Raw genomic sequence first — 21,756 nt, 5'->3', positions numbered from 1 at the left:
ATAAATTAGATGCATAAATTGCTTTCATTTCTATAACAGTAAAACATACGTTTGAAAATAACCTTAAATAAAAAGGTGACGTTCTGTACTGTCACCTCATACGAAACATTTAATCTCAAATCCAAAATGGTGAAATATAGAGCCAAATTAAATGTTTTAGCTTCACTGTCCAAATAAATAGGTAGGTGAGGGCATGTACAAGAACATAATACACCTCCAAATACAACCCAATCTAATCACATTCAGAAATCATGCAACCACACTGCAATACAGGACGGTGATGATGAGCACAGAAAAAATACCTATCAATTAATTCCATTTGCTTACCATCCATTTGACAGTTTACAGATCAACGTATTATGCAGGCTCAAGTCAAACTTAGTTTCCACTAACCCACATAGGCAGGCTGCCAGATGCAGAGTTTTAGAAAGAGAATGGGAGAGTAGGTGGGTTTGGAACTGAGTGATACTGGGCTTAATGGTTTGTGCATTCCAGACTGAATGGAGATGTAACAAATTACCAGAATGTACAGGGAAGCCCACTGAATAGGTGAAAAAATGCCCTCCCCCAAAGTAAAATACTCCATTACGCTTCAATTAGTGCACTCGGTCCTATTTCCAGCCTATTTGTTTGCAGGGATTTGAATTGGATCCAAAAGGACTCAAAATTATTCAAATCAGGAATCCAATTACAGTGGATGTGGGGGGTTAATTCTCAACAGCAAAATTGAAATTACATTCAGTACTGAGTGAAGAGTTATCCCCTCTCAGTCTCATGAGTCTATTACTGAACTGTCAAAACAGCCATCAGGCTAGAGAGGGACGGAGGCATGCAGCTGCAGAAGGCTCTATCACATCCCAGACAGACATGACACCCACAGGCAGAGTGATGACAGGATGTCACGTAAACACAGCCTTAATGTCAACTCTAACCACACCCTAACTCTCAATCCACATTAACTTCTGTTTGATAGCAGTCAGTGATTGAAAAGCAAGAAGAGTCACACTCCATGTCAGGCATGTTGATGCTTGTATTCTCATCTCTGCATCTGAAGTGAAGATTTTCTGAAAGTTTTGTCTCAGAGATTGTGCCTCATAACATGAAGCAAAACAATATTACATTTCTCTCTGGGAAAGAAGCTGTGTCAAGACTTCTAGATGAGTCATATGGAGCAAACGATGTCAAAGTGAAATTATGCTGATTTATGGTGCAGGAAGGCCCACATCAGTATGTATTGTGCAAACTGAACAAACATAGTCTGGTCTATAGAGCGCGTAGGAAACATTGCTGCAATCTTAGTGTTACCTTAGTGGGCATAATGTGTTCCAACCTCATTTGTCAGACATCCTGGGGCAGCCATTGATAAATTCCTTTCAAGTAAGCTTAAAGATAGATGTGTTAACTCCTGGGGTTACTATCAAAGCTTTAGCTCATTGGGATATGCCCCAAAAAACCTGACTAGACGTTCATTACTTCGCTCTCTAGTCGGAACGATGCTGTGACAGAATGTCGATACCGCAGAGACGGCGTGAGATATGGCTCGAAAAACGTACTTTAATCTTGTGATGGGAGATGGCGCTGTACCCCTAATTATCCCATAATGAGATAAATTATAAATATTTTCGATTTAAATATTTGTATTAAACTGCCATTTTCGTCAGCATGCTAGACTAGCTAATGCTAAAACAACCCATTGCGTTCCATGAAAATGCGACTCATAGGGTTGGAGCGAGTAGGTACCAAGTGCAATAGGTTGCTTCAGCATTAGCTAACCTAGCATTAGCTAGCCTCAGTTCACCCTCTCCGATTCTTACCCTTTAATATACTGTACAGCGGACGATACCAATCTGACCTGAGACGCATGGGCAACATCATCCTACTCTCGCAAAAATGCCTGATGATCCATTGTGACCTTACTTCTGAACTGATGTAAACCAAAAGTCTACATGATAAAATAAATCATGTTATATCACCTTGTACCAATTCATCTGAATAGAGACCCACAATGGAGATGTCTTAATATATATAAAACCTAGCGGCCAAACAGGGAAATGGTTCCAATCGTTTTTCAACCATTAATTTTAGAAACACTTAAAATAAGGGCTTTGTTTCGTGTAGGCTTACCCTGGTGTGACATTTTAATAACCATGTAAATCTTTCACTGAAAAGGTTACTTTTATCAATACATTCAGCTCCATTTACTCTCAGATTAAAAAATGCTAATTAGCATCAAAATAGACATCATGCAAGACTACAAATCCCGTCAAGCTCCTGCACATCATCTCTAGCTGACACCTTTGCTAACAGGTATTGTATCAATTTTAAACTTGCACTAGACAGTTCACAGAATTGTACATTTAAAGAAATGTAGCCAATTCCTTAGGTTATTAATCCAGAGATTATTTCCTTTGCCTCGATTCGGCAGTCTCGTCCAGATCATCGTGGCATTTGTACTTCTTTATGATAGCCACATTAGCAGCTAATTAGAATTTCATTTTGGGGGGTAAATACAGGCAGATATATTGATAAGTCACCTTGTCTATAGGGACTTACACGGTTATCAAAACATCATGCCAGGGTAAGCCTACACAAAACACAGTCATTCTTTTAAGTGTGTCTAAAAACTATGGGAAAATAAATGGTGGAAAACAATTGGAACACTTTCCCTTTTTGACAGCTAGGTTTTATGGGTATTATGACTCATACTGTGGTACTCTATAGCAAGAAACAGGTTATTTAATATAAACTTGTGCTGTGTTTACACATTCTGATCTTTTGCAAATAATTTGTCTTTTTACAGATCAGATCCGATTCTTTGCCAATAATTGGGCAAAAGATCAGAATTAGTCTGCCTGTGTAAACGCAGCCTTGGATGCTGTAGGTTATCAACACTTTACCTGGCTGAAAATCAGCACCCTGCAGATGTGTGTTGGCATGTCAGAGCTCCATATCAGTGACCAAATAATGTACAAAAAGTCAAATGCAAAAGGCATACACAAACAGACGCTGAGAGGCTACATTAATCTACAATCCAGAGGAGGCTGGTTGGAGGTGTTATAGGACTGTGCCCGTCCTCCTACAGCTCCTCCCACCAGCCTCCTCTGCAATCACTTGCATCTGAGAGCAATCACTTTCTTATCAGGCCTCACTGCTGCCACCTAGGGATGGGGTATGGTAGTGGAACATGGACTTTATAATTATGACCTAAATATACATATTCTAACACAATAAACCAAAACAAATCATATCACATTGTACCATTTCATCTGAATGGCAAGAGACAGGTAACTGAATAGCAACTTTAATGTTGTATGAAAATCTTACCTGGCTGAAAATCAGTGTCCTCTGCAGACCCTGGTTCAATTCCAGGCTGTATCACAACCGACCGTGATTGGGAGTCCCATAGGGCGGTGCACAATTTGCCCTATGGGTTTGGCCGGCGTAGGCTGTCATTGTAAATAAGAATTTGTTCTTAACTGATTTGCTTAGTTAAATTAAGGTAACATTTAAAAAAAGGTGTGTTGGTTGGTATGACACAGCTACATATTATCCAATAGGAGTGCCCTCTGGTGGTGAAACCCTCTGATAAAGAGAGGAAAATGAAGACATCAATTATTTATAGGCTATTTCACTTTCTCCAAGACAACCCCTAGTCCTGACCGTAGCTATGTTGTATGCAGCCTTTTGGGTCAAGCCAGGCATTAACACAACTGACACAATATCAAGGTCTTGATGAATCAGCTGATAGGAGAGGATAAAATAAAGCCTGCACTTAGACAGGCAGCCCAATTCTGATATTTTTTTGCACTAATTGGTCTTTTGACCAATCACATCAGCTCTTAAAAAGATCTGTGATTGGTCAACTTGTGTAAAAAAATATCAGAATTTGTCATTTCTTCTGTACCAAAGTCCCATTTATTGTGATGGAGTAGTAGACTGTTTACACAGGCAACGCAATTCTGTTCTTTCAATTAATGGTATTTTGCCAAATCAGATTACTACAAAAAAAAGCTTGGTGCCTGCGTAAATGCAGCCCTACCGTCATACTTCTGAACCTTGTGGTTGCTAGACTCATTAAACCAACGACAGATGTCAGTTATAGATTCATGGAAGTTCTTAGCGCTCCATACCAAAATGTTAGTACACATTTTTTTCTACAACAATCCATCCCATTACAGAGTTAAGAAGCTTGACACCTCCATGATAGGCTAAGCCTCATCTGTCCAATAGGCTGTCGGGACTATTCATTCATCATTAAACTGAGGGACAGACCTGATGGGGGTATACTAGAAGTATTAAGAGAGCCCAATAACAGGTGGTGACAGCTGTGGAGCATGCTTTTTGATTGCTAGTCATCATGATCATGCTAAAAGTCAAAAACAACATATGATTTGAAACATGTTTATTTTAATAGATCTTTTTGGGGGAACAACCAAGGATGTAAAAAAGAAAACCAACAGCGAAAGTGGTGCCTTTCACTGATCTTTTTTCTTTCTTTAAAAAAATAGTCTGCCTTTTTCCCCTTGTTCACAAACCGGAGAAAAAAAAGAATAAAAAATAAAACAAAACCGAGACGCTTGGAAGGCCATTACATTTCTTGACAATTATAAATATAGTGGTCGGAACAGGGGTTTGAAACAGCTTACATGTAAAGAGCGTACGGTTACGACAGTATCGACACTCGGCACTGCCTGTATCAAGTTTATTTGTAAAAAAAACAGGATCCTTCTGACCTTTATCAATTCAAAGTGTTTATGACAAGTCAATATGTACATTCAGACAGCTCTACCAGTCTCTGAGTGTGGCATGTCCATTCCCCCCTCTGTAATCATGATTGTCTGTTCAGGGGGAGTAGTTGTGTGAGTATGTGTAATCTGAGTAGTAATCTTGTCCCCCTCCCCTCCCCTTCGGGTAACCCCAGGATGGTCCGCAGGGTCCACCTCCATCCGGCCGTTCGGGTCCCACTCCCGGCCTGGGCCAGGGGCCTCTCTGTGGGGCTCCTCTCCCTCTGTACCCCCCTAACGACCTGGGACCAATACCCCCGCGTCCCATGCCGCCGCGTCCCATACCCATCTGTCCAGGCATGGCACCTAAACAGCCGTAGCCACCACCGCTGTGTGGCTGGACACTGGCCTCTCCACCTCGACTGCCTCCAGTCCCTCCATGGATGGGCAGCATGGGCCTAGCTATTGAGCCCCCCCTGGTGGCCAAAGAGGGAACAGCCATACCCACTCCAAGGCTTTCTACACTGTTCACTGGAGTCCTGCCCCCCTGACTTCCAGGGGTACTGCCACCAGGAGTGCCTGTCCTCTCCCCACCTTGGGTGAGACCGCTATGGGAGACAGAGCCAGGCCTGGCCCCTCCCTGGCTGTTAGGGGTTCCTCCTCCTAACCCCCATGGGCTCTCCCCGGGCCCACTGAGTCTCCTGTCCCCCTGCTGGGTGGGGGTCCCGTTAGCGCTGGAGCTGACCGCTGACGGGTAGCCAAGCTGGACCATGTCGCTCTGAGTGTAGTCCAGGCCTAAGGAGGCTGTGGTGGCAACAGTAGGGTCGGAGTATGTTAGTGCAGTGGAGAGAGAAGAGGAAGAGGCCACTATGGCTGTGCTGGGCAGAGTGCTAGTGCTGCTGACTGTGGAGATAGATGCTCCAACACCAACCCCGGCCGCTCCACTAACAGAGCCAGGCAGGCTAAACGACTGGGACAGAGTCCCACCCATCTTGAGATGTGGAGGAAGCGGGGGAGGCTGGGGGATGTCCAGTAGGGTGAGGGGAGCCTGGCTGGTCAGAGTGGACCCTGGGGCTGTAGTAGGTACTGCGGCTGGGTTTCTGTAGTCCTGTTCTTGGGTGGTGCTGCAGGGCGATGCAGGGTAGGCTGGGGAGGCTGTGTAGCCGGAGGAGCCAGAGTAGGACACCCACTGGGTAGACGGACACAGGAAGCTCTGGTGGGGGTTGACAGAAAACCCTCCTGGCGAAGTGCTGCCTATGTCCGCCCTACCAATCTGGTTGGAGGCTTTGAACTGGGAGATGGCAGATTTGAGAGCAGCGAAGTTGGACAGGTTGGGGGTTCTGCTGGAGTAGGAGAGGGAGGAGGGGGTGTGTCGGCCAGGGGTGTTGAGCTGGTCGGGGAGAGGGGGCCGGAACTCGTCTGACTCTGGCAAGGGAGGCTGCTGGGTTGAGTCCCCCATGCCCCCTGCTGCTACCCCCTCCTGGGATTGGGCAGGATGCTGTACGATCACCTGGTTGTGGCTGTCGTCATCAGAATCCAGCGACATATCCTCCTCTTCTATACACTCATCATGCACTACTGAGAGAGGAAGAGACGAGGAAGCGAGGGAGTAGAGGGGAAGCGAGGAAGAGGAGAAGAGAGGGGGGGAGAAGGGAGTAGATAAAGAAGGGACAGGGGAAATGATTGATGTATTCAATACTGACAATTTGACCATAAAACATTTGGACTTCACTTCAAGGAAAGAGATGCAATTGATAGTACTTGAACAGGGCCAAAGAGCAATGTAATTGTGAAGTTGTTGTTGACATCACCCACCAGTGGAGAGCGGTGTGGGCAGTTGTTTCTGATCTCTGGAGCCAATCAGGCTGTGGAAACTGGTCATGATGTCATCAATGCTGGCGATCACTATGCCGTTCCTGGAGTACTGCATGAACATCTCAAAGCGCCTCTCTGGAGGGACAAACAAGACAGGGCTGTTCAGTTAATACACATACTGGCACATAATGTACCACTGAGGGTTAGGAGACGATGTGTCACGATAATGATGCTGTGGTACCTGTGAGGAAGATAAAGTGGCGGTGCTGAGTGTGGTTAGCCTGGAGCTTGACCAGGCAGTCCAGATCAGGGGCCTGACGTGATTGGGCATCACACTCGTGGTAAGGTAAGAACTCCACCAGGTGCTTCTTCTGATAGGCTGTCAGCAGGTTGAGGAGAGCCATGGCATCACTGTTCAACCTATAAGAGGAGAGAGGAGGTGGGGCTGTATGTTACTAAAACAGTCTGAATAGGTAAGACAAAAAGCACACAAAAAAAGTATTGGATGAAAGCATGATAATGTGATTATAATGTGTGTTTTATTTTTCAGCCTTGACACCACACTCCAAAAAGAAAGTTCTGCAGGCTCTAGTCTTGTCTAATCTTGAGTATTGTCCAGTCGTGTGGTCCAGTGCCGCAAGGAAAGACCTAGTTAAGCTGCAGCTGGCCCACACTTATCCCACCAGGGGTCTTTTCACAGTCCCCAAATCCGGAACAAATTCTTGAAAGAATATATATAGAGCCCTTATTGCATGGAACTTCCATCTCATATTGCTCAAATAAACAGCAAACCTGGTGTCAAAAAAACAGATAAAGCAACACCTCGCGGCACAGCGCCTCTCCCCTATTTGACCTAGATAGTTTGTGTGTATGCATTAATATGTAGGCTACGTGTGCCTTTACATTTTTTCATGTAGTTCTGTCCTTGAGCTGTTCTTGTCTAATGATGTTCTGTATTATGTCATTCTGTATTATGTTTCATGTGGACTCCAGGAAGAGTAGCTTCTGCAACAGCTAATGGAGATCCTAATAAAGTACCAAACGTAAAACAGTCACTACTACTACTTTGGACTTCCCAGAGACATTCCTCATTGGTTGACTTGGCAGTCCAATAGGATGGAGGTAGTTACTGAATGGATTGAGAGAGGTCAATGTCTCGGGTCATGCTGAATGGTAGTAGTAGAGATAGTTTCCGACCTGCCCAGCTCTTTGAGTTTCTTCTGGGACTTATTGTGGATCTTCCACTGCCAGGGGTTCTCTGGAGAGCTCTGCTCCTCTAGGAACCGCAGGAACGCCTGCAACCGGTCTGCACAGGGAATACAATAACACAACACAAGTCTGCACAGGGAACACAACACACACTGATCCCATCAAATCAATAACCAGTCATGAGTTGTCTTTTCCCTTTCCGTCTGTAGTCAATATATAACCACTTCCCTAACCAGAATGTAATGACACAGCTACATGGTACATAAAACAATGATTGAATTGTAAGGGGGGGAAAAAACAACTGGCCAAATACTGTTTTCAATTAGAATATAGATGGATCTCATTAACAGTCTCTGTGGAATTTATCCAACTGTATAGAAAGAAAGGGTGACCGAAAAAAAGTGCATAACTCGTAATATTCACATGTGGATCCCACACATCACAATGAATGTTGATGACAGTTGAGACTGCTTCAGCAGACTCACCGTGTGTTATGAAGTCTGGGTTGAGGACAAACTCGTCAGACACTATGAATCCTCCAGAGACGAAGAGCTCGTTGTAGGTGTGGTTCTTCACATCGTCCAGACTGTCAACTCCTGCAAAGCTCACCGTGGACAGCTTCTTCAATGACACCAGAGCTGGGATCTGACAGGGAGAACATGGTTCAGAATCAACCTTTAAATAAGACACATACAGCTTTAAATTCATCCTTAACATCGAAATTAACATTTGTGTGAGACAGAGGTGATGACTGTCTAGACTAGTTGCCATGAAGATCATGTCATCCAGCTCTGTCTATATATTCAATTAAAACGACAYTGTTTACACTATAAATACACAAAAGTAGGTGGACACATGTTGAATCGGCTATTTCAGCCACACACGTTGCTGACAGGTGTATAAAACTGAGCACACAGCCATGCTATCTCCATAGACGAGCTTTGGCAGTAGAATGACCTTACTGAAGAGGTCAGTGACTTTCAACGTGGAACCGTCATAGGATGCCACCTTTCCAACAAGTCAGTTCATTAAATTTCTGCCCTGCTAGAGCTGCCCCGGTCATCTGTAAGTGCTGTTATTGTGAAGTGGAAAGGTTTCGGAGCAACAACGGCTCACCCACGAATTGGTAGGCCACAGAAGCTCACAGAACGGGACCACCAACTGCTGAAGCACGTAAAAAAGAACTGCCCTCGGTTGCAACACTCACCACCAAATTCCAAACTGCCTCTGGAAGCAATGTCAGAACAATAACTGTTCGTTGGGAGCTTCATGAAATGGGTTCCCATGGCCGAGCAGCCGCATACAAGCCTAGGATCACCAAGTTCAATGTCAAGCGTTGGCTGGAGTGGTGTAAAGCTTGCCGTCATTGGACTCTGGAGCAGTAGAAGCGCGTTCTCTGGAGTGACGAATCACGCTTCACCATCTGGCAGTCCGACGGGCTAATCTGAGAATGCTATGAGCCCGAATGCATAGTGCCAACTGTAAAGTTTGGAGGAAGAATAATGGTCTGGGGCTGTTTTTCATGGTTCGGGCTAGGCCGCTTAGTTCCAGTGAAGGATAATCTTAATGCTATAGTATACAATGACATTCTAGACGATTCTGTGTTTCCAACTTTGTGGCAGCAGTTTGGGAAGGCCCTTTCCTGTTTCAGCATGACAATACCCCTGTGCACAAAGCGAGGTCCATATTGAAATGGTTTGCCGAGATCGATGTGGAAGAACTTGACTGGCCTGCACAGAGCCCTGACCTCAACCCCATCGAAAACCTTTGGGATGAATTGCAACGCCGACTGCGAGCCAGGCCTAATCGCCCAACATCAGTGTCCAAACTCACTAATGCTCTTGTGGCTGAATGGAAGCAAGTCCCCGCATTAATGTTCCAACATCTAGTTGAAAGCCTTACCAGAAGAGTAGAGGCTGTTATAACAGCAAAGGGGGGACAAACTCCATATTAATGCCCATGATTTTGGGACGAGATGTTTGATGAGCAGCTGTCCACATACACTACATGACCGAAAGTATCTGTGCACCATCCAGGTTTTTGGTGGATTTAAAATCAATTCAACAGGTCCAATTAGAATTCCACTATTTCTCGGGGGCTGAGGAGAATTCTCCCTGTGCAGACAACATTCTGTCTGGTGCCGTGGCGATATTGACTCATCCTAGCAGCCAGCCAGGATGGTAATGTTACCTTGTTGACGTGGGCTGAGATGTCCTCGTTCTGAATGACGATGAGCAACTTATCCAGACTGCTGTTATTCTCCAGGAACATCTGGGGGTTACACTCTGTGTTGCCCAGGCTCAGTAAGTACTCCTGTCACAGGGATGAGACCGAAAGAGGGAGTTTAAAACCAGGAGCAGAAGTCAGCAATACACCACAAAACCAAATTAACAAGGAGCAGACAGATGAGGGGATGAGGAAGAGAGAATAGTGGTGCAATATTATCTCAGTAATGTACTACAATTTATTATGGCAGAGAATGCAGACAGCCATAAAGTGTTCTTGTTGCAGTAAAAAAAGTGTGAAGTGTGACTCTCCTCGTCCTCCAGAGGACAACTTCAGTTTAACATGTTTTCAGATCAACAACACGAGGGAACACTGATTGTCCCGTCACAGTGCAGATAATTACAGCTGATAATGCAGTGCCTGCGTCAGAGAAAACTTGGATAGAGCTTTTGGTGAAGTGTTAGCTCAATCAGTGAGAATGAGTCTCTTCTTACGTGGGGCAAACATTGACATGAGTGTTGATCATAACTAAGGCCTACAGTACCTTGATCTCCACACAGATGTCACTCTCCTCCTCCTCTCCAGAGTGGATGTAGAATCTGACCGTGTTCCTCTGCACGTCCTTGAAGATCTCCACCAGGCTGCTGAACACCTCAGGCTTCAGCTGGCCAATCAGTAGTCCAGCGGCTGACGCCGGGGTAAGGGGAGAGGGGGCTGTGATGGCATCTTGTTTAGGCCGTTTTGGGGTGGAGTCTGAGGAGTCCATTGATGCCTGGGAGGGAGAGTAGACCTCTCTCTTTGAGGCAGATGGTTCTGACTTCCTCTCTGTGGAGGACTTCTGTGCTGCAGAGGGGTTCTTGTGTGTCTGTTTGAACGGGACCGGTTTGGGCCGGTTCTGGGAAGAAGAGGAGCTCTTAGCCTGAGGAGGCTGTGCTTTGGTTTTGGGGATAGGCTTGGCGGTGGGGGACGTGATGAGGACAGGAGAGTGGACGAGGGCAGGCGGGGGTGGAAGGTGATGCATGGAAGGAAGGGGAGGGATGGAGGAGAGGGAATGGGGCGGGGGAGGGAAAGAGGGAATAGGATGGGTAGTGGCAGAGGGAGCATGGAAGGTAGAACGAGCCCCAGGTGTTTTAGCAGAGTCTGTGTGGCGAGGTTTGGGGACTAGTCGGCCCATTCTCTCACACAGGGTGTTGACGTGGCCCTGAACAGGGACAGACACAACATAGGGAGCCACAAAGTCTGAGAATGAGCTGTTGGGCTGCCAGATGTGGCGTGGGGACAGCCGTTGAGGCAGCTGGGAGTTGTAGTAGATCTTCTGGTTGTCCATGAGGCCCTGGATGGAGTTGTAGAGGCAGTGGAGCTCCTGGCTTACGATAGTGTCCAGAGTGCTGGACGGCCTGGCTACCCTCTCCAGGGAAACACCCCTGGCTGGCTTCTCCACCTTGCTTTCCACCTCTAGGGAGGTGTCCCTGGCTCCCCCTTCCAGAAAAGCTCCCCTCAGAGCTATCTCCCTCTCCAAGGAAGCCACCTTGGCTCCCCTCTCTATTGAGGCTTCCTTGGTTACCCTCTCCTGCTCCACAGAAGCCCCTCTCAGACCTCTCTCTACCCCCTCCAGACCTCCCCTCTGCTTAAAGTTGCCGTCGTTCTGAGATTCAAAGAAGGGGATAGGTTTGTCTGTGTGAGAGGCCAGTTCCCAGGTGAGTGATGGGTTGTCTGAGGTGTGTGGCTGTTGTCCTGGAGAGTCAGTGCTAAAGGGGCTGGTCAGACTGCACACAGTCTGCTCCTAAACACACAACAACATGGTCAGTCACATCACAAACACCAGTCCATACTTCATTTTTTTCTCCCACACACGCATCTCACCTCAAAGAAGTCCTGTCGGGCCTGCTCCACTCGCCCTTCAACCGGAGCTCCAGTCAGGGGGTTCTCCGTGGAGGGCTCCACGTGGTCAGGCAGGTCAGCGGGGGCCGCGGCAGCGCCTTGAACCATGGCCTTGTTGAGGGTGGAGAGCAGGATCTTGAGCAGGCGCTGTGTCTCGTTGGCTGAGGAGGCCTGGGAAGTGTTTCCCCTGTCCCTCAGGTCAGTGTCATAGATCCCCATGCTCTCCATTACTGCTGCCAGGTTGTAGTTCTCTACCTCCTCCCCCTGGGCTACTGGGAGGACAGAGACAGTGGGGCTAAGTGTAGCCTTGCTTATCAGGCTTATAAAAGGTAGGATTTTTTTTAAACACACACTGTAAGGATATTATTTATGAAAAAGGCCTAGTTTTAAAATGGCAATATTCTCTGTGGTTGGCGTACAAATGTTGAAACATTAAAGTTAACTTGCTCAGTCCACACTACTCCCTACCAAACTGTCTCCCTCCCACTTTTCTTTCCCTTATTCTTCCAGTCTTTCCCACAGACTCACACCTCTCCCACACAGAAACCAGTCTCACCTCTACTGGGCTCTCCATTGCTGAAGTGGGCTCCTCGTAGATATTTAGACATGGCCCCTGATTCGTCCTCCTCTAGTTTCCTCTTCAGGCCGTGGGGGCCCTCCCAGGCCCCCTCGTCACCCCCCTCGGCCCTCTCCTTACCTCCTGGCTCCTTCACCAGGGCCTTATGCAGCTGGATCAGCTTCAGCAACTCTTTCATCTTGTCCTTATCGTACTCACTCTGGGCCAACCTGGACCTCTGGGGCGGAGCCCCTGTCCCTGCTGCGGCCCCGTTAGAATGGGTCTGGGACGGCCCCCCTCTCCTCCTGCTGCTCTCTGGTCTCTCTAGAGGTTGCCTCTCCACCCTCTCTGGTCTGTCTGACCCTCCTGACCCCCCCCAGTCTGACACAGGGCTGTAGTCCGGGACAGTTGGAGCTGGTGCAGGCGGGGGCTGGTTGATCCTGTCCATCATGTCCCTGGCCTTGACAATGGGAAGGACGTAGGCCGAGGAGAGGCCGTGGAGGTAGGAACGCAGCAGGCCCTCCATGTTGGATTTTGGGCGGGGCGCGGGGTGCACGTTGCCCCTCTCGTCCAGGTTCTGTTGGTACTCTGGGAGGAGGAAGGCCCGGCCGCTGTCCCTCCTGGTCAGGTAGTCTAGGGCCTGGCGCTCCACCACGGTGCTGAGGTGCTTGTTATCGGGGGTGGAGCGCATCTTGAGCAAGGCGTAGTGCAGGGCTGGAATGAAGGGGTCCATGGAGGCCAGGAGGGGGGGCAGGGGCTCAGCTGACAGGGGCTCCTGCTCTGACAGTCTGGGCGCTGGGGGAGGCAGGGACATGGTCAATGGGGGAGGCAGACATACGTGTATATATACTGCTCATAAAGGCTGTTCCTGACATTCAATATGTAACTGTGGTTTGAGGAAGGACATTTTAGAATACTTACTGAACTTGGTGACTCCCCTGGACTCCTGAAAGACAAATAGTGCTTGCAGGCTCTTCTCAACCCTCCCCCGACGTTCTAGAATACACAAAACAACTCCCTCAGTATTAACCCACACAAAGAACAACATGTCAGATCAATGGAAAGAGTCAGAGAGACCTGAGATAAGGAGACAGACGACGTACCGTTGGGATTGAACATCTGAGTAGATGACAAGAGGAAGAGAAAGCCTTTATCAACTAAAGGCTTCACTAGCACCTACACAGGAGGAGGAGACGTTAACATTTAATACATCTAAACAAACACTTTTCATACAGTGCAGCTGTGCAACAACAGAAATTCACACTTAAAACAGGGACAATTAATTTCATATATGGCATGGGAATTCCCTGATTGGCATTAGCTCTACCTTTAAACAAATATGGAAACCAAATGACAACCAGTCTTCAAGACATGCCCATTTCTAGGGAACTGACCAGTTAGCTGACCTACATATCAAACATTATGGGGGACCAAAGTAATGACAACCCATGTGAAAGCCTGGGTGTGTAATATAATGATCCACGATACATCCCCTCCCTACCCCGTCTAGTGTTGGTGTGTAATCATTAAACACTGTTCATTAAAACATCCTGCAGAGGAACTGTCAGGGAGTGACTCACCATCCGCTCTCTCTCCAGTTTATGTATGAGTCCTGAGAGAGTGCTGCTGGTCGCTTTACCCTTCCCATCCACCACCTCAAACAGGCTGCAGTAGATCCCACACTTCAGCACTGAAACACACACAACTCGGTCAGAACAAGTTCCACTCCAAAGTTTAAAAAACAACCACACAGTGATTCCGGGTGATAGGTCCTACATTGTTGTTTGTCAGAGTAAGTTAGTCCCTCCAAGATTTAGCAATCGCAATATTATGCGAGGGCTTGCAAATCTGACCAATCACCGCATAAAACTCAAATCGTCGCAACATTACCGCATATAACTGTCCATTCGCCTCACTAGAAAAAGAGGGTTCGCAATTTTAAGCAATCACTGTACTTTTAGCACATAAAATGGCTCAATCAAAGAACAGGTCAACAAGCTTTTTTCCTCAGCAGCGCATGTGACAAATTGGACAAAATTATTGCAAATTGCCATTCAAAATGTCAGAATTGACACAGTAAAAGCAAGCGTCACACATAAACACTGCGAAATCTTGGAGGGACTGTTAAGTTTTGTCATGTTATTCTATAGCATCTATGGACTGTTGTCTTGGTCAGAGTATAGATTAACCAGACTAGAACTAAGGCTGGAGAGGAGGAGAATAGAGGAAAACAGAATGAGTAAAGGAGGAGAGTAGAGGATTAGAAGGAGGAGTACAGGAGAGTAAAGGAGGAGAGTAGAGGATTAGAAGGAGGAGTACAGGAGAGTACAGGAGAGTAGTAGAGGATTAGAAGGAGAGGAGTACAGGAGAGTAGTAGAGGATTAGAAGGAGAGGAGTACAGGAGAGTAGTAGAGGATTAGAAGGAGAGGAGTAAACAGGAGGTAGAGGATTAGAAGGAGAGGAGTACAGGAGAGGTAGAGGATTAGAAGGAGAGGAGTACAGGAGAGTAGAGGATTAAGAAGGAGGAGTACAGGAGAGTAGAGGATTAGAAGGAGAGGAGTACAGGAGAGGAGGATTAGAAGGAGAGGAGGTAGAGGAGAAGAGGAGGATTTAGAAGGAGAGGAGTACAGGAGAGTAGAGGATTAGAAGGAGAGGAGTAAGGAGAGTAAGAGGATTGAAGGAGAGGAGTAGCAGGAAGTAGAGAATTAGAAGGAGAGGGTACAGGAGAGTAGAGGATTAGAAGGAGAGGAGTACAGGAGAGTAGGATTAGAAGGAGAGGAGTACAGGAGAGTAGAGGATTAGAAGGAGAGGAGTATAGACAGGAGAGTAGAGGATTAGAAGGAGAGGAGTACAGGAGAGTAGAGGATTAGAAGGAGAGGAGAATAGAGGAGAGAGATTAAGACAGGGAGGAGAACTAGAGGAGAGGATTAGAAGGAGAATAGAGGAGAGGATTAGAAGGAGAATAGAGGAGAGGATTAGAAGGAGAGGAGAATAGAGGAGAGGATTAGAAGGAGAGGAGTACAGGAGAGGATTAGAAGGAGGAGAATAGAGGAGAGCAGAAGTAGAGTAGAATAGAGGAGGAGAAGAGTAGAGCGGTTCGGACCTTCTCGGGTTCTGCTGTAGGTGTCCCAGGAGAACAGAACAGAGGGGATCTTCCTCTTCACCTGGTCCAGCTGCATCCCCATACTCATCTCCAACTTCTCCGTTCTACAGAGGGCACACACACACACACACACCCACACCAGTCAATCAACTTATTACAGTACTCATAACATACTTATTAACTATGAATTACTACTGATATCCATGTTTTTGGTATGGACAACAAATACGTGTTTTAGGTAGGTTTTAAATCCTTGGCGTACATATCCCTGACAAACTGAAATGGTCCACCCACACAGACACTGTGGTGAAGGCAGCGCAACAGCGCCTCTTCAACCTCGGGGAACTGAAGAAATTTGGCGTGGCACCTAAAACCCACTAACTTTTACAGACGCACAATGTAGAGCATCCTGTCAGGTTGTATCACCGCCTGGTACGGCAACTGCACAGCCCGCAACTGCAGGGCTCTCCAGAGGGTGGTGCGGTCTGCCCAATGCATCACCGGGGACAAACTACCTGCCCTCCAGGACCCCTATAGCACCCGATGTCACAGGAAAGCCAAATAGATCATCAAGGACCATAACCACCCAAGCCACAGCTTGCTCACCCCGCTATCATCCAGAAGACCGGGTCAGTACAGGTGCATCAAACTGGGACCAAGACTGAAAAACAGTTTCTATCACAAGGCCATCTAACTGTTAAATAGCCATCACTAGGCGGCTTCCACCCTGTTACGTAACCCTGCACCTTAGAGGCTGCTACCCTATCTACATAGACTTGAAATCACTGGCCACTTTAATAATGTTTACATATTTTTGCTTTACTCATCTCATATTTATATACTGTATTCTATTCTACTGTATTTTAGTCTATGACACTCCGACATGGCTCACCCTAATATTTATATTATACTTAATTCTATTCTTTTACTTTTAGATGTGTGTATTGTTAGATATTACTACTGTTGGAGCTAGAAACACAAGGCACTTTGCTACATCCGCAATAACATATGTGACCAATAACATTTGATAACAAATACATTTGTTTCAGGTATGGACAACAAATACAAGCGTTTTAGGTATGGACAACAAATACATGTGTTTTAGGTATAGACAATAAAGAGGTACTCACAGTTTGAAAGGGAGGAAGTGGCGTGTAGAGGAGCGTAGAGACACCTGGCACAACTCCTGTCCCTTGTTCACCAGCGGCCCACTCCACACAGTGTAGCTACTCCTCCCTGACAGGCAAATCAATAATTATTTAAAGTGCATTCAAAACACTTCACAATTGCAATAGGAACAATGGCCCCAGTCAACAGTCACAGGTCAAAAGAGGGCACAAACTTCCAAGGTAGCTATCAAACTAAATTCTACAAATACTTTCGCCTCTATTTTTAATACAAATGTCCGTACAAATAGACTAAAGCAGAAAGATAAGGTGAAGAAGCACAAACAGGAGTGTACCTTTGCTTCCTCCTTCACAGACAGTGCTGTTGAACCTGTGTGCAGCCATAGGTGCAGCAGCAGACTCCTTGCCTTTGTACTGGAAAGACACCACGGCGTAGGGACACACATGCCTGGGCCGAGGCTTGATCTCATCAAAAGCAAACTCATAGAAGTACTGCTGCGTGAGTTCAAAGGCTCTGTACGAGAGCAATGAGGTGACCCGCGTGGCGTTCTTGGAGATGTGACAGTCAAACTTGGGTGTGGGGTCCAGGACACTCTTAGGCATGTTCTCAAAGATGCTCTTCAGCCGGCCCTGAAGGGACAAACACACTCACTGGGTCAAATATTATAGAAACTGGTGTTGCACTCAATGCTAGGCTGTTGAAAAGTAAGCAACAACATTCTAGGTGTTCGTAATATATATATATATTGTTTAAATTTGGTCCATACTGAGTGTGATAGATGCATTTACCCTCATGACTTTAAATATGACAATGTCTCCACAAGTGCCTGCTTCAAAAGGGTTCATTTGAAGCAAATCAGAGAATTTGGACAGATAAACACCTGAAATGACAAAACAAAAAAAGGCAAGGCAAGTCAAGAACAAACTAAGGAGGCAAAAACCATGCATAGACAACTTTAACTTTTGACTAACAAAAAACGAAATAGCTATGTGTGGGTTTATAGTTTATGACTGTGGTTTGAGGGATTGTGATAAACATTTCCACCATACTCAGCTGTTGCTAGGCCATGTATTAGGCATATTCTTATGTAATGGTATCTGGTAGACATTCTAAGCTGTCTGGCAGTGGATAAAGCTACTCTTACAGTAATGAGGCATACAGATTATCCTCTATTACAGAGAGTCAATTAAACCTTAACGTTCAAAAGCAGATCCATTTCTAACAGGGTTGTCACAATACCAGTAAAGCGAAACTCAGAGGTATCATGGAAAGGAAACAAAACATTAAGTGGACTACATTTCCCGAGGAAAACAGTCCTAATTTTGGTAGYAAAAACAGCCGCATGTTGACATCCAGAATAACGTTTAGCACACAATATGTTACATATAGAAGGTTTTTAAAGGACCAACGAGTTTAGTCTGCTTTGTGTTTTCCTTTTTGCCATGGAAAAATAAGGTATGGTGAGATCCCCATGTCTAACTGACATACCCCCAACATCTAGAACAGTTAGACAAGTGCATTACGGAGAAAAGCCTTCCTTCTGGACATTTGCAAACTCTCCCTAAAAACAATATCATACATGACATTCAATAGTAAGTACACACACACACTCACCCATAGCAGGATTTCCTAGTGTAGTGATCCTGGAGTGTCCCACAGACAGACCCTTCTCACATATCAACGGGAGCTGGAAAAAGAACATCACGTCATCATATCAACAACAAATAAAAGAAAACTGGTTTTCAAATGACAACCAGGAGCCCAGCAGCCAAACTCAAATTGTAGGCCGAATGCATAATCCAATTGTAAATATCCAGACTGTAGCAGAAACATTAGATCAGAGTACTAGATCACGGCACTATACCACACCCCCTGGTGAAGCAGGCAGGCCCTTAGGCTCACCTTGGACTTGTCTGGGAACAGGAAGCAGTAGGACTCCACCAGCTCTGGGTCTGTACGTCCCTCCTGCTTCAGCTCCCTCCTCTTCTCAATGAACTGGCACACACACAAACAGGAGAAAATATGGCATCATGAGAAACAATGCAAGCACAACAATATAAAGGGTGGGTCAATTTCAGTGAGGTATGGAGTGTGTATTTGTTGTTGGTCATGCAAAACTATCAACTAGTGTTTTGTGCCAGTCTGGGGAGAATATCAGCAGTGGGTATGCGTTTTATTTTCTTTGAACATTAGGAAGTGGAGATTTGACTAAAGTGATAGCAAATGAGAATTCTTATAACAGACCTCTGGGCCATGCTGTTGACAACAGCCTGAGGCAGACTGATCAGCTGATGGCCTGTCTTATTGTTTTTTTAATCTTCTTTGTTGTGGCATGGGCTTCTGTATAGTTTGGTGTACCATGTGGTTGGTTTGTGTTAAATATGATGGGGGGGGGAATGGTCTCTAAAAAAAGAAAAATCTTTAAAAGCTGAGAGTATGATAATAATGTGGTTAAGCTTGGTGATGCTACCTCTTTCTCCAGCAGCTCATTGTGAATGAGCCTGGCCTTGCAGTAGGAGAATGTCCCTTTGGACGATGCATCCAGGTAGAAGGAGGAGAGGATCTTCACAAGGCCCTCAAATTCCCGGGAGTCAGGGGCCAGAAACTGGTACAGGCCTACCGAGGAGCAGGGATGACAAGAGAGGACAAGAGAGGGAGAGAAACAGAGGATTAGTATCATTCAGGGATGTGATTGGCACAAATTGGACTGCGTTCACACAGGCAGCCCAATTCCCCGCTCACTAATTGGTCTTTTGACCAGTCAGATCAGCTCTAAAAAAACATCTGATGTGAAAAGATCTGGTATCAAAAAAACAATTAGAGGAAAAATTCTCAGAATTGTCTGCCTGTGTAAACAAAGCCATAGAACAGGGACTGGATTACATTGTTTATTTGTATGCACTGTTAATGTAAAGAACTCAATAGGCTACATGATGGGTATCTGGTCAGTTTATTTCAAGATAAAAGGGGCAAAGTTCTCTGTGTACTTTGGGCTAAATTATGATGATGCAATATGTCCAAACAAGTCTCATCCACCAGTCTATTTTCCAAATGCAGTGACATCACACTAAGGAACGGGAACATCTAAAAAACTAGCACATGCAGTCTGAAAAAGGGTAGATATACTATTTAGTCAGAATGCATGACACATATCCATCAAGCCAAAGGTCAGAATCTAGAGACAATATTAGTAAACTAAACTTGATGTAGCTATGCCCATGATAGAAACTTGTATGATGGATTGTATTTTGCATGCAGGCTGTGCATCATAATTCGGCATCTCCCCAATTATGAAAACCAAACACACCAACCTGTGAATATAGTGGGCACCATTGGTATAGAATGGATGCTCTTTCTGATGACAATCCAAGCGAATCTTATGTAAGAGCCAAGACCAGCACAGCAAACATTCTAAAGAATGAACTAGCCTAACTAATACTAAAACAGTTATTGGCAGCTTCTCCCAGTCTGGCTATTCCTGGATGACTGCCCAATGGTCTCACTGTATAGCTAGTTACATGTATTCTACCCCAAAATACTCCAACTGGGGTCTGGACTTGTTGTTTACTATAATCTGTATCAAATAAATTAAGATATGGGATGATGACTGACTATCTCTGGAGCTTCATGGAAGGGCCATGGTAACCAGTCTAGGCCTAGATCCTAGAAGATGGGTGTGGTGTGTACAACTCAAGGGACTTTACCACTATGTTAATTTTCCACAAGCTTTCAAAATCCTCAGCTGAATACCATCATCAAAACTAATTTCACTCTCCACAAGCCTCCATGTAGACCCAAGTAATATGGAGGCTTGATGGACAGCATCTCTTCACGTGCTTCTCTTCTCGCGCCTGGGCCGAAACTTACCTGCAATGCTGACCGAGATGAGTACGGGAACCGATTTTACCTTTACCAAGGCAATAGTTTATTTGTACGCAATAAAATAACGTTAACTATCCTCTGAAGATGGATCACATTAATCCATGTCAATAGCTAATCTAAATTCTGACCGTAGGGAACGCGGGTTTGCAACATGCAGCACTTGAATTATGAAACACAGGGCAGCCTCTGTTGGAAATAGCTAGCTAGTACTAGAGAAAGGGCACAACCTTTCCGTTCCTTGATCTTCCTCGGGATCTGAAAATTTCTCCTTGGCAACTCTTCAGCCTGTCTCTGGCCGGGTAAAGGTGAATTATCAGAGCTTCTCGCGGTAGTCTGCCCGCTCCTCCGCCGCTCAGAGGCTTCTTGTTCAGGCATTACACCGTCTTCACATCCAGTCTGATCGCCATTTTGGTTGGATGTGGCCGAGATGGCGGCTGACAACGAATTTGTCTTGCTATCGCAGCTCTCCAAGTCGAGCTCACCGGTCTTCAGACACTCTATGTCAGTTTTTCTCTCCACTTCAGGGTTCAGGGCCATTTTTCGGGCACCGTTAGCGTCTTTCGCGGGCAATGTAGTTGGTTACTGCGCCACTTAACTGACACTCTACTCCTCACCCTGCCTCCGCCATTGTGAATATGACGTATGCCTTCTTCTCCACCACAGCAAAGCGCTGGCGTCAATCTGTTTACRTTCAAGCAAAGCCGCGCCTCCTGCAGGCCCTTGAGTCGAATAACTTCCTTTGAGACCGTTATTATACCTCAGTGTTTGAGACAGCAGCTGGCTGAACTAGTGTCTGTCTGTCTACCTCGGGGGTTTTCCACTAAGGCCTGGCCTACTACAGAAATCTTAACAAAAATGTGTCAAATTAAACCGTTTCTGTCTCTAAAGTTATGATTTTATACCGTCTGTGACACATAACTTATTGACATAAAAAGGCATTTGTTTGAATCAGAGTAATATCCATAAATAGTATAGGCCCAATAACACCATGACCTATCCACTTTCAGTCTGACATTTGATATACTGGTATATCTGGTGGTGGTATGACTGGGAAATGCTTATTGCGTTTTGGCTGGCCTATTTAATTGAGACCATGCATCCAGAATGACATCTGACAAATGAAAGTCTGCTATAGGAAAAAAATCTTATTTCCTCAGATTTTTATGCCTTCTCCAATGATGGCATATGATGTGTGCACAACAGGTGACATGGATTTCAATGTTAGTAGATGA

The 21,756-nt window shown here is 45.7% G+C and overlaps 1 protein-coding gene across 3 annotated transcripts; it reads right to left on the bottom strand.

Moving 5' to 3' along the window:
• Positions 1-4,387: 4,387 nt before the first annotated feature.
• Positions 4,388-21,176, bottom strand: LOC111977177 (protein TASOR). Of its 3 annotated transcripts, none has more exons than XM_024006507.2 (20): positions 20,752-21,176; positions 19,113-19,258; positions 18,545-18,637; positions 18,257-18,329; positions 17,431-17,522; positions 16,977-17,271; positions 16,645-16,750; positions 15,515-15,618; positions 13,992-14,101; positions 13,515-13,587; positions 13,333-13,407; positions 12,412-13,206; positions 11,838-12,127; positions 10,519-11,757; positions 9,939-10,061; positions 8,234-8,393; positions 7,737-7,845; positions 6,781-6,959; positions 6,540-6,674; positions 4,388-6,302 (listed from the first exon to the last, which is right to left on the bottom strand). In XM_024006507.2, exons 1-20 carry the CDS (start codon positions 21,059-21,061, stop codon positions 4,843-4,845), a joined length of 5,967 nt encoding a protein of 1,988 aa, XP_023862275.1. In that variant the 5' UTR covers positions 21,062-21,176; the 3' UTR covers positions 4,388-4,842. The 3 variants fall into 3 exon arrangements, with proteins under 3 accessions (XP_023862275.1, XP_023862277.1, XP_023862276.1); XM_024006509.2 differs by having other exon boundaries at positions 4,388-6,299; XM_024006508.2 differs by having other exon boundaries at positions 11,838-12,124.
• Positions 21,177-21,756: the final 580 nt, after the last annotated feature.

The sequence above is a fragment of the Salvelinus sp. IW2-2015 genome, linkage group LG17, assembly GCF_002910315.2.
Source record: "Salvelinus sp. IW2-2015 linkage group LG17, ASM291031v2, whole genome shotgun sequence".
Lineage (NCBI taxonomy): Eukaryota > Metazoa > Chordata > Actinopteri > Salmoniformes > Salmonidae > Salvelinus > Salvelinus sp. IW2-2015.
This window is presented reverse-complemented; position numbering and strand designations above follow the sequence as displayed.

Excerpts from the sequence above, each read along its gene's own strand:
- LOC111977177 (XM_024006507.2), bottom strand. The coding sequence starts at position 21,061 with ATGGCCCTGAACCCTGAAGTGGAGAGAAAAACTGACATAGAGTGTCTG. Across the intron at positions 13,408-13,514 it reads TCAGATGTTCAATCCCAACG|AACGTCGGGGGAGGGTTGAG; the intron begins GTACGTCGTCTG and ends TGTGTATTCTAG. Across the intron at positions 8,394-9,938 it reads TCTCAGCCCACGTCAACAAG|ATCCCAGCTCTGGTGTCATT; the intron begins GTAACATTACCA and ends TCTCCCTGTCAG.